This window comes from Piliocolobus tephrosceles, chromosome 6, assembly GCF_002776525.5.
Source record: "Piliocolobus tephrosceles isolate RC106 chromosome 6, ASM277652v3, whole genome shotgun sequence".
NCBI lineage: Eukaryota > Metazoa > Chordata > Mammalia > Primates > Cercopithecidae > Piliocolobus > Piliocolobus tephrosceles.
The window spans coordinates 39340053-39351567 of NC_045439.1; the positions used below are offsets into that span (position 1 = coordinate 39340053).

Here is an 11515-nt window from a genome sequence, read left to right on the forward strand (position 1 = left end):
CCACCTCCCAGGTTCAAGCAATTCTCCTGCCTCAGCCTCCCAGGTAGCTGGGATTACAGGTGCCCACTACCACACCGGCTAATTTTTATTTTCTAGTAGAGATAGGGTTTTGCCATGTTGGCCAGACTGGTCTCAAACTCCTGATCTCAGGTGATCCGCCCGCCTTGGTCTCCCAAAGTGCTGGGATTATAGACATGAGCCACTGTGCCCAGCCCTACCATTTTTCTTTTCTTTTGTGTGTGTGTGTGTGTGTTTTTGAGACAGGGTGTGACTCTGTCACCCAGGCTGGAGAGCAGTGGCACAATCTTGGCTTATTGCACCCTCTACCTCCAAGGGTCAAGTAATCCTCCCACCTCAGCCTCCCTAGTAGCTGGGACTGCAGGCATACACCACCATGCCCAGCTAATTTTTGTATTTTTAGTAGAGATGGGGTTTCGCCATGTTTCCTAGGCTGGTCTCGAACTCCCAAGCTCAAGCAATCCACCTGTCTTGGCCTCCCAAAGTGCCAAGATTACAGGTATGAGCCACTGCACAGGCCTTTTTTCTATTGTGGACCTAGAGGAAGTTTTTCAACAGTAGTCTTCAAACAGATCTCTTTACCTATAATCCATCCTGCCATTAGATTAATCTTTTAAAAACACAGCTCCTTCATTCCCTTACACAGGAGATTATGGACACTAAGGTTTGCCCAAAGAGTGAAGTTCTCACTTTAAATTTGGCTCTCAAGGTTTTTAAGCAACTTTCCAGTCCTATTTTCTACTATTCTCCATATATATTATCCTCTAGCCCAACTGAATGAAACATTTTTGGACATGACTCTGTGTTTTTCCACTCTCTGGCCTTTTCTAAAGCCACTCATTTTGTTTTGTTTTTTATTATACTATTTCCATCCTCATGTTTACCCATAGAAATTCCATCCCATCCTTCAAGGTACTGGCTACTGCTATATATTTTTAAACCAGAAAATAACCCTTACATTATATTAATATCCTTATTTTAGAAGTGAGGAAACTGAGGCTCATGCGGATTATGTGATTTGGGCGAAGTCACACAAGTAATATGCCGCAGGTTGAGAGTCTAACTTGATTCTGATTCTGATTCCAAGGTTCTTTCCATTTCTGATGCTGGGCTAAGATTTATGTTAACGGTTGTCACTGCCTATTTCAGGAGACATCTTACAACTCCTTTACACCAGGGTTCAGAGATCGAATCTCACTATTAAAATTAGGTTACTCAGAGTAGGTAGGTTCCATAGCATTTTGACAATCAATGTCAGCTAACCAAGAAGTGTGATCTTGGTAATCACTCTAGTTCTCAATTATTAAAACATGAAAGCCTTCAGTGACACGTACCTTCTCCTCTTGCTTTGCCCTGATTAAGTCATTGTTTTCAAACACCACTGTGACTCCCGAGCAGTTTGTAATATCAGAGCTGTCTGTGACTTCTGTGGCTTCTCTGACTTCTATGACTTCTGTAACAATTCTTATATCCGGGACCTCTGGGACCTCATTTTCTGGAAGGTCTGTGACATCTGTGATGTCGGTGATGTCTGTGAATTCTGAGAAATCTATGCTGTCCCTGACATGTTCAGGGCCTGTACGTGCATACATGTACGGGGTCAGGATGGCTGTGAACGCTGTGATATCCATCACATCCGTGGAGCCTGTGACGTCTGTGCTATTCGTAATTCCTGAGAGACTTGAAACCTCTGACACTTTGGAAACTTTGGCTTTCTCCTGATTCAAGAGGGAGATAAGGGCCACCCATTGAGAAAACAAGGTGTCCTGTTTACATGCAGAAGTGCAGAGCTGTAAGTAGTAGGCTCGACCACTCACCAGCTTTACTTTTAGGCGCATGTTTTCCGCGTCATGCACAGAAAGAGTCACAAACTGCAGAGGGAGAAACCTGCAAACAAGCACACAGTAACATCATCTGGAAACCTGATTGGAGGCTTATAAAAAGGCCTTTCTTATACATATATAGTTGTTTGTTTGTTTGCTCGTTGGTTTGTTTTGAGATAAGGTCTCACTCTGTTGCCCAGGCTGGAGTGCAGTTGTGGTGTGATCATGGCTCACTGCAGCCTTAACATCCTATGCCTAAGTGATACTCCCACCTCATCTTCCCAAGTAGCTGGCACAACAGGTATGTACCACCAACGCCTGGCTAATTTTTGTATTTTTTTGTAGAGACAAGGTTTCACCATGTTGCCCAGGCTGGTCTTGAATGCCTGGGCTCAAGCAATTCACCTGCCTTGGCCTCCAAAAGTACTGGGATTACAGGTGTGAGCTACCATGCTCAGCCTTTCTTATATTTTATAGTAGTTTGAAGAGTGAGACTCAAGACACCAGACTTGTCTCCCAGATAGATCTGGGTAAGGGCTCCTGAGTACCATCTCATCTTAATCATATACCTAAGGCTCTGATGTATAAAAACGTCAGAATAGGCTGGGTGCAGTGGCTCACACCTGTAATCCCAGCACTTTGGGACGCCAAGGTGGGTGGATCACCTGAGGTCAGCAGTTCAATACCAGCCTGACCAATATGGTGAAACCCTGTCTCTACTAAAAATACAAAAATTAGCTGAGCGTGGTGGTGTATGCCTGTAGTCCCAGCCACTCGGGAGGCTGAGACAGGAGAATCGCTTGAACTGGGAGGTGGAGGTTGTAGTGAGCCAAGATCGTGCCACTGCACTCCAGCCTGGGTGACAGTGCAAGACTCCGTCTCAAAAACAAAACACATCAGAATGTCAACTATTTATCATGAGAAAGTCTCCATTTAAATTAATCCTTCAAAGTTAACTTAAAGTCAAGCAATTTGCTCACGATCATAGACCAAGTTAGAGGCTGAGACAAGACCAGAGCTAATTCTGTTGGAAGCTGGGATGCTGTGGAAGAGGAGGCATGTTCTAGAAAGGCAGTTTATTATGAGTCTTCAGTTCCTGTTAATTAGGTTTAGTTTTTTAAAAATTAACTGCCTGCTTGATATCCACTGTCATACATTATTTCACCCATCTTTAAGGATGCTCCTCTTCATCATTTGCAGCAGGGAATGCGAGTGAGATGCTCCTTTGGTGCAATTGTCATCAGTGTTTCCAATTTCAGATCCACAGGTGTAATGCACATATTCTGAGAGATCTTTAACCTCTTCTCTTTGTAACTCACCTGGTGAGCACCAGTTTCTCTGCAGGAGGAGATGTCAGGAGACTTTTAAACAGGGGTTCTGTATCTTTCCGGGCAGCAGGTGTCAGATGTGCCAGTAGCATCACATTGGGGATCTTGTGGGTGGAACTGGAAGAACAGATGCCTACGGTCACCCAGTTGGCTCGGTTATGAAGGTAAATGGATTCACCTCTCCTGTTAACCTGAGTGCAGAAAACAGGAAAAGGCATTATATGATGAAATGTGTGGCTTTGACAACCTTGCTTGCCTGAGAAGTGGAAGATGGCAGGAAATAAAGGAAAAATGAACCATGATGTATTTGTTCCTTCACTTGCTCATGCTAATTCTTGGAGATACCACAGGGAACAGTCTCTGACCCGTGGGGGTCTACCAGGGAAGGCAAACATTAAACAATTTAAGTATGTGACTAATTATTACTGTAAGAAGTGTTACCAAGTACAAGTTCAGGATGTTACAGGAGCACATAACAGAGGACTTGACTTAGCTTAGAGTGGGGAGATAGGCAGTGATATTCTGGTAACAGTTAGGTCTTGGAAGGTACACACATTTACACATAAGTTTAAAATGTTACTGACATAAAAGACAAGTAGCACACACATGTACAAATAATATGCAATATTCTTTAGTCTTTAGTTTAAATTACATACAGCCAATTGATAAATTCCACAAACTCTTGCCAAACTCTTATATTTATAACCTTAGAAGTATAGACAATAGTAAAATGTAGTAAAAGAATAGGAACGATGAGTTTTGAATATTTGTTGCCTTTATTTTAGATATGTTTATAAAATTTAATTTTTAAGAATTTAATTTTTTTTTTAGATGGAGTCTTGTTGTGCTGCCCAGGCTGGAGTGCCGTGGCGTGATCTCAGCTCACTGCAACCTCTGCCTCCCAGGTTCAAGTGATTCTCCTGTCTCAGCCTCCTGAGTAGCTGGGATTACAGGCACGTGCCACCAAGCCAGGCTAATTTTTGTATTTTTAGGAGAGATGGGGTTTCATCATGTTGATGGGGCTGATCTCAAACTCCTGATCTCAGGTGATCCACCCACCTCGGCCTACCAAAGTGCAGGGATTACAGGCGTAAGCCACCGCACCTGGTCTATAATTTATTTTTTAAAAAGGCTGTGTTTAACAACTGACTTGCAAATTCCCTGAACACTTACCAATGACCAATTCCAGCACACCCCTGGATATGGGGTCATGAAAGTCTCCCCGGAGGAAGAGACGTCTAGCTGATACCTGAACCATGTGGGAGATAAACTGGCTGGGTGGAGAGGAGAGGTTTCCAGGCAGAGGAAGAGCATGTATAAAAACCCCAGAGTCCAAGAAACTTGGCCAATAAAATCTCTGCCACTTGGTAGAAGAAGAGACTGGAGGATGGGCAGGCAGGGAAAAGGAAGGCAGAGAGGAGCTACACTGTGGTTTCTCAGCTGTATAATAACTGGTTCAACTAAAAAATACATCATTGAAAGAAAGAGGATGTAGCTCACACTATTGATAACCTACCCAAAGTGTGCCCCTCTTCTTCCAGATTAACAGAATCTTGGTTTTGTCCAATATCATGGCTCAGGGATAATGACCCAGCTCAGGGATTAAATCCTGACTAACTTAAATGGGTAGTGGTGGTTCCACTCCACCCCTTGCCAGTGACTGGTTTCAGCAGGGGCATGTGACCAGCAAGACATAGAGGGGTCTCCTCCAATCCTGGAAAACCTTTCTTAGAGCCACCAGGAGACAGAGACACCAGGATGAGATGAATATCTTCTACTGCTGGCAGCTGTCATTGTCCTGTTTGGATGTGATGCCCTGAGGGGAACTGGCTTGAAGGTGACAGAACAAAAAAAGAGAACCTGAGTCTTCTACCAGGAGTGAGCTGATGCCCTGGGGCTCTTTCACTTTATTTGAGATAATTGCTTTCTTTTTAATTTTTTAAAAAATATTTATTTGTTTGTTTTTAGAGACAAAGTCTTGTCTTGTCATCCAGGCTGGAGTGCAGTAGTGCCATCCTAGCTCACTGCAGCCTGGAGCTCCTGGGCTTAAGCAATCCTCCCTCCTTAGCCTCCCGAGTAGCTAGGAATATAGGTGTGCAGCATTGCACCCTGCTAATTTTTAAAAATGTTTTTAGAGGTGGGATCTCCCTTGTTGCCCAGGCCAATCTTGAACTCCTGGCCTCAAGCGATCCTCCCGCCTTGTCCTTCCAAAGGGCTGGGATTACAGCATGAGCCACTGTACCCAGCCTAATTGTTTTTCTTTTTTCATTTAAACCTGTTCAGTCAGGAATCTTGGTAACTTACTGCCAAAGACATGCTAACCAGGTGGGGTTGTGCAACTTGAAGGATACGACTTATCAAATTATGATAGGGGGCTACGTCTGACCTATAGACTACTAACTACCCCCAGTGTTGGACAAGTACTATGTAATTTTGTTAGAGTGTGCAAAAGTTAACTAACTTGGAAAGGGCACAGGATGAAAGGTGGAAAAATAAAAACATGATTAGTAGGAAAGAAGTATGTAAAAGGTAAAGTACATCAAATCACAACTTGTCACACGTGTTCTAGGGACATCACTAAAACATTAGGTATTTTGGGAGGCTTCACCTCCTGCCTGTGGTGGTGGAGGTGGGTAGCTCACATTAGTACTCAAGTATGAGTGCAGAGAATGTGTTTATGGAAGATGAAGTCTCCTTACCTTTTTTTTTTTTTTTAGAACAAGGAGTTTAGTTTTATTTTCTCTGTGCATTTGCAAAATACTCAGGACCAACATAAAAAAGAAATACCTCCTGTGGAAAAAGTTACATTAAAAAGGGGAATGGGGTGGGGGTGCTGAAAGGGATTAGTGCCTTAGCCCCAAGGAGCTACACCATCTCTGATTGTTCCAAGGAATCGAAAAGATATTGGGAAGATGTAACAGGAGGAAGGAAAATGTGAATTTACTGAGGGAGAGGGCTCCAAAGCAGGTCTCAAGGGGCAACTGGTGGCTGGGGAGTGGGTCTGGGTGGAGGGAGAGGCTGGTAGCCATAGGGTGTGGGTCGTGGAGGGCCAGTGTACACATGGGGGGGCATAGTGGAGGAGGTCCACGCACACCATGTGAAGGCATAGGACCTGGGTGACCCATGGGAGATCCGAATGGAGACCCTTGGGGGGCATGCCCATCGGAGGAGGTCCAGGATGAGGCATTCCAGGTGGTGGTCGGGGTGGTGGCTGCTCCCCAGAGCCTGGGGGTCCAGAATGGGGATGTCCTAAGCCATGAGGTCCATGGTGTGCCAGCTGCATCTGAGACATCCCTGGATAGGGCACCCCTCCTGGTGGGAATGGGTGAGCTTGTGAATGTCCATAATCAGGATGTCCTGCCTCTGGGGTTCCTGCTGATGGGGGACCATGTCCTGCAGCCCCAGGAGGCATAGGTGGTGGGGCATGGTGGGGGGTATCCCAGGTGGGAGGGCTCCAGGAGGCGGCACTGGGAGTGGGAAGGAGCCAGGAGGAGGCATGCCTGGTGGAGGAAGTCCAGACCCCAATAATGATACCATAGGAATGGGGGCAGAGGGTGGAGGAGGTGCATCTGCAAATGGCTGATGAGGGCGGTCAGGCTGGGAGAGCGGGTTCTGAGCTGCCAGAAGTCGTCCAGCTGCTAAGCCATGGCGCTCACCCTTGGAGTCCTTCTTGAAGGCATAAGATATGGTGATAGGGCAGTTACAGCTGCATCCAAAGCATCAAATGAAGTAAAATTAATGAAGGCATAAGCTTTGGAGTTGCCTGTGTCAGGGTCCCACTTAATCTTGGGGATTTGTAAGATGACCCCAAAGGTGCTGAAAGTATCATAAAGCAACTCTCATCAATCTCAGGGTCTAGGTTCCGAATGAAAATGTTGGTCCCTACACCCATGTTTTTGTGGTGAACTGATGTCTTGTTCACCTGTATCGGCTTCCCATAGAGTTTGATCATGTTCATGATCTTAATGGCATAGTCAGCATCATCCTCACTCAAGAATTCACAAAGTCATAGCCTTGGTGCTGGCCAGACTCTATCCTTTGGCATGTGGTGTTGACTACTGGTCCAGCCTGGAGAAACAGTTCCCACAGCAGAGGTTCACTAACCTTCTCATCCAGGCCCCCCACATACACAGTGGCATCCTGGTTCTACTCGGAGATCGGCCTGGCAGCCATGGCAAAAGAGCTCCTGCCATCCTCTCCTTACCTTTTGAAGTGTCTGTTGTCTTCCCTTGTCACCCCTCTGTGAAATCAGCTAAGCAGCTGCTCGAATGTGTTAAGAGTTAGAGGTAATAGCTCAGTGTTTAGTGTTAAGACTTTATTAAGGAATTTCTAGGAACTTTAGAGGTATGACCCATATCATTGAACTCATTTCACCATTTCTTTGTCAGAACATTTTAATGTTGAATGTTTAGAGAAAAGTTAGCGTTGCTCCCACATGCACAGAAATGCAGTTTCATTCATAATGTAGGGACATTCTTATGAGAAGGAAGCTTTTCTCCTTGACACCATCTGACAATTATATTTTACCTTCAGAACTAAGAGTTAAGATTCATTGTAATCCCTAGTTGTGTCGTAGATGTTCTTTAGAATGTCTTCTACGCCTAAGAAAGAAGTTATCTGTATGTTTCCCTGTGGTGGGAAATGCCAAAAACGGCTTCATGTAATTTTGGGAAGATTATGATGGAATGGCAATTACAGTAGAGTTAAGACAGAAGTCCTTCACAAGAGTTTTGGGGACATTTGAAGTAAATGTCCTTTAACGCTGTAATTATTTCAGGTTTTTTAAAGTTCCCAAACTGTTCTCTTTAGTAATATCACACATTCCCTTGGCACATTTAAAACAATTCTCCTACCATCCTTTTCAGTTTTCTTTAAGAAAATTACTGAAGTTATTGGAGCTTAACTCAGGACTTGAATATGATTTACCTGGATAAAATTGCTCTCTAACATGGGAGGAGATACAAAAGGGGCATACTCTCCTCCATCCAACATACTTTGAAGATCTCTCGGATCATGGGAGTGTGGCGTGCAGAGAGCATCTTGCTCATTGATCCTCTTGGTAGACTTGCTGGTCTTCTTCATCATTGCACTTGCATATAAACATAAAAAACTGAGGGAATGGAAACACAATTAATGGGTACAGAGAGAATTTAATATCATAATTAAATTGCTTCATTTATTTATTAATTCAGCAAATTTTATCAATATCTGTGATATGCTTGGCACTGCACCAAGCACTTGTATTAATACATACATCTAAACAGGACTAATAAGATCCCTGCCCTCATTCAGCTTACACTCTATGGGGAGACAGGTAGTAAGCAAGCCAAAAGAAACTCAAACAAGATGTTGGATGATAGGGACTATCAGGACTTGAAAACAGATACATATAATAAAAAATGACTGGGGTATAGGGCTTTAAGACACTTATTAGGGTATTAGGAAAGGCTTCTCTAGGAGGTCTCTCAATATATTCCCCCACAGACCATTATTTTCTATCTTCCAAAGTAATGGTACCCTCTTCATCATGCAGGGTTCTCCAATCCCTTTTTTGTAAGTAGGGTATCAAAGCTACTTAGAACACTTTTTCCAGACTATTCACCCATAACTGAGGCATAGCTCTTGGTTGCGTGCTCCTTATGAGACTCTAAGTCAGTGGAAAAATTGTCTTCCACAAAACTGGTCCCTGCTTCCAAGGGGACCACTGCTATAGGCAGCATCTTCAGTACATTGAGTCTCCAGGAGAGAGAAAGAAGAAAATAATCTTGGAAAGTAAAGTAAGTAGAAGAGGAAGAGGGAAAGGAAGGAAGAGAGAAAAGGGCAGGAGAGGATGTGGCCATGCAGCCCACATGGTTTATCTGTAAGCACTGTCAAATCTCATCTCAACTCAGGCTGAGCCACAATCTTCTCTAGGAGATGAAGTTTTTAACTCACTTCAGTTTGAGCTTCCTCCTCTTCATGATGAAATCTTTTGTAAAAGAAACAACAAAAAGAAAATCAAATGTATACAGGCCAGGCACAATGGCTCACACCTATAATCCCAGCATTTTGGGAAGTCAAGGCAGGCCAATCACTCGAGCCTAGGAGTTTGAGAACAGCCTGGGCAACACAGCAAGATCTTGTCTCTACAAAAAATACAGAAATTAGCCGGGTGTGGTGGTGCATGCCTATAGTTCCAGCTACTTGGGAGGTTGAGGTGGGAGGATCACCTGAGCCTGGGAGGTTGAGGCTACAATGAGCTATGATCTTGTCACTGCACTCCAGCCTGGGCAACAGAGCGAGACCCTGTCTCAAAAAAAAGGCACTAATTTGTATACAAAAGAAACTAATTTCAATTCTAAACCTTACTGTTATTTCAAGTGTGAGGTCAAGGCCTTAGAAAGAGTTAGAGTTCTTCTAAGTATACTGGGTAGGTGAAGCGGAGTCCAAGGCTGCTGTTTATGTCGGAGCTAAGCTGTTGTTGATGATCCTCACCATGGTCTTTTGGTGAGTGCAACCAGAGTCATGAGTCCATAGCTCATAATTGGCTTGAAACTGCCAAACAGTGGAATCCTGAGCTCTTATGACCAATGAGGATATTTGATAATGTGGCAAAGGAAGCAGTACAGATTGTATTACCTGGGTTGCATTTAATTGCTCTTTAAAATGTACTCCTTACGATTACCTGAAAACCTTTTGTTGACATCTTCTAGTAAGATTAGGAAAGTTCCTGGCCAGGCGCAGTGGCTCACGCCTATAATCCCAGCACTTTAAGAGGCCAAGGCAGGCAGATCACTTTAGGTCAGGAGTTCAAGACCAGCCTGGCCAATGTCGTGAAACCCTGTCTCTACTGAAAATATAAAAATTAGCCTGGCGTGGTGACAGGTGCCTGTAATCCCAGCTACTCAGGAGACTGAGGCAGGAGAATCACTTTAACATGGGAGGTAGAGGTTGCAGTGAGCCAAGACTGTGCCATTGCACTCCAGTCTGGGCGACAAGAGCAAAACTCCACCAAGAAAAAAAAAAAAAAAAGAAAAAAGAAAAGAAAGAAAGGAAAAGAAAAGAAATTAAAAAAGAAAAAAAGAAAAGGAGAAAGCTCCAGTATGAAACTTGTCGGAGGCTTAGAAGAAGGTCCTAAAGACTAGAGTGGAGCCCTTTAAGAAATGCACAGAGGATGATGGCACAGGAGCAAGAGCTAGATATTGTGTGGGAAAATTCCCATAAGAAAACATTATTTAGGAGGCCAAGGTGGGCGGATCACCTGAGGTCATGAGTTTGAGAACAGCCTGGCCAACATGGCAAAACCCCATCTCTACTAAAAAATACAAAAATTACCCAGGCGTGGTGGCATGCACCTGTAGTCCCAGCTACTCCTAAAGGCCTTTCTAGGAGGTCTCTCAGTATATGCCTACTTGGGAGGCTGAGGCAGGAGTTGAACCCGTAAGGCGGAGACTGCAGTGAGCTGGGATCGTGCCACTGCACTCCAACCTGGGTGACAGAGTAAGACTCTGTCTCAAAACACACACACACACACACACACACACACACAACCAAAAATAAAGCATTAAGTTCTATAATTAGCAGCATGTTTTCCTTCTTAGTGGCACATAAAATAATGATATATCTTATAATTTCTGGATCTTAGATTTGAGGAGATGCAGCAGTGAACTCTTGTTTATACAGAGTTAAGTGAAAGAGTGCACATTTTGGAAAAACAGTGTACTCTGAGAAAATGAAAACTGCACACTGGAGGGTGTGTCTACTGTTGACAGACACTTGCTTATCAGTAGATGCCACATGGCTGCTGGGATAGGGAAAGGCCCTTTCCACTGCTGTCATTTATGAGATCTCCAGAATCCCTTGCATCTGAGAATTCTCCTTCCAGAGAGCAAACAGTGGATGATCTCCCAGGCGAATAGGTGTAGGATTCAGGACACAGAGAGGGAGGAGGAAGTGAGAGGAAAGGAAGTAATTCAGGGATATTTGCAACCACGACTGGGTCTCACCCCTTTTGTCCTTTTTGAACAAAGTTGAGTTTAGCTGAGGAGCAGAAAGTGTTAACAGGCTCTTTTATCAACTTTGCTGTGATGTTCTAAATATTTGTTCTGGAATTATTTTTACACTTTTGGATTATGTGTACAGCTGATAAGTGTGTGCTAAATTTTGACTGGTTTTGTTGTAATTGTGATTTGAGATATCTGTGCACTACACCCTCACCCCACCAACATCTCCAATTATCCTAGTTAATTAGTCCAGGCTTGGGCGTGGTGGCTCACGCCTGTAATCCTAGCACTTTGAGGATGAGGGGGGCAGATTACCAGGTCAGGAGATCGAGACCAGCCTGACCAACATGGTGAAACCCCATTT

General features: G+C 44.0%; 1 protein-coding gene and 1 pseudogene across 1 annotated transcript in view; both read right to left on the reverse strand.

The window, feature by feature from the left end:
* The window catches only part of FAM71D (family with sequence similarity 71 member D), a 30287-nt gene extending 22033 nt beyond the window's left edge, over positions 1 to 8254 (reverse strand). The window contains exons 1-3 of the mRNA XM_023182218.1: positions 8096 to 8254; positions 3161 to 3360; positions 1353 to 1905 (exon numbers count right to left, since the gene is read on the reverse strand). Coding sequence (XP_023037986.1) covers positions 1353 to 1905; positions 3161 to 3360; positions 8096 to 8254 — 912 coding nt within the window. The remainder of the gene's footprint in view (positions 1 to 1352; positions 1906 to 3160; positions 3361 to 8095) is intronic.
* LOC111554761 lies at positions 6140 to 7342 on the reverse strand (annotated as a pseudogene).
* Positions 8255 to 11515: the final 3261 nt, after the last annotated feature.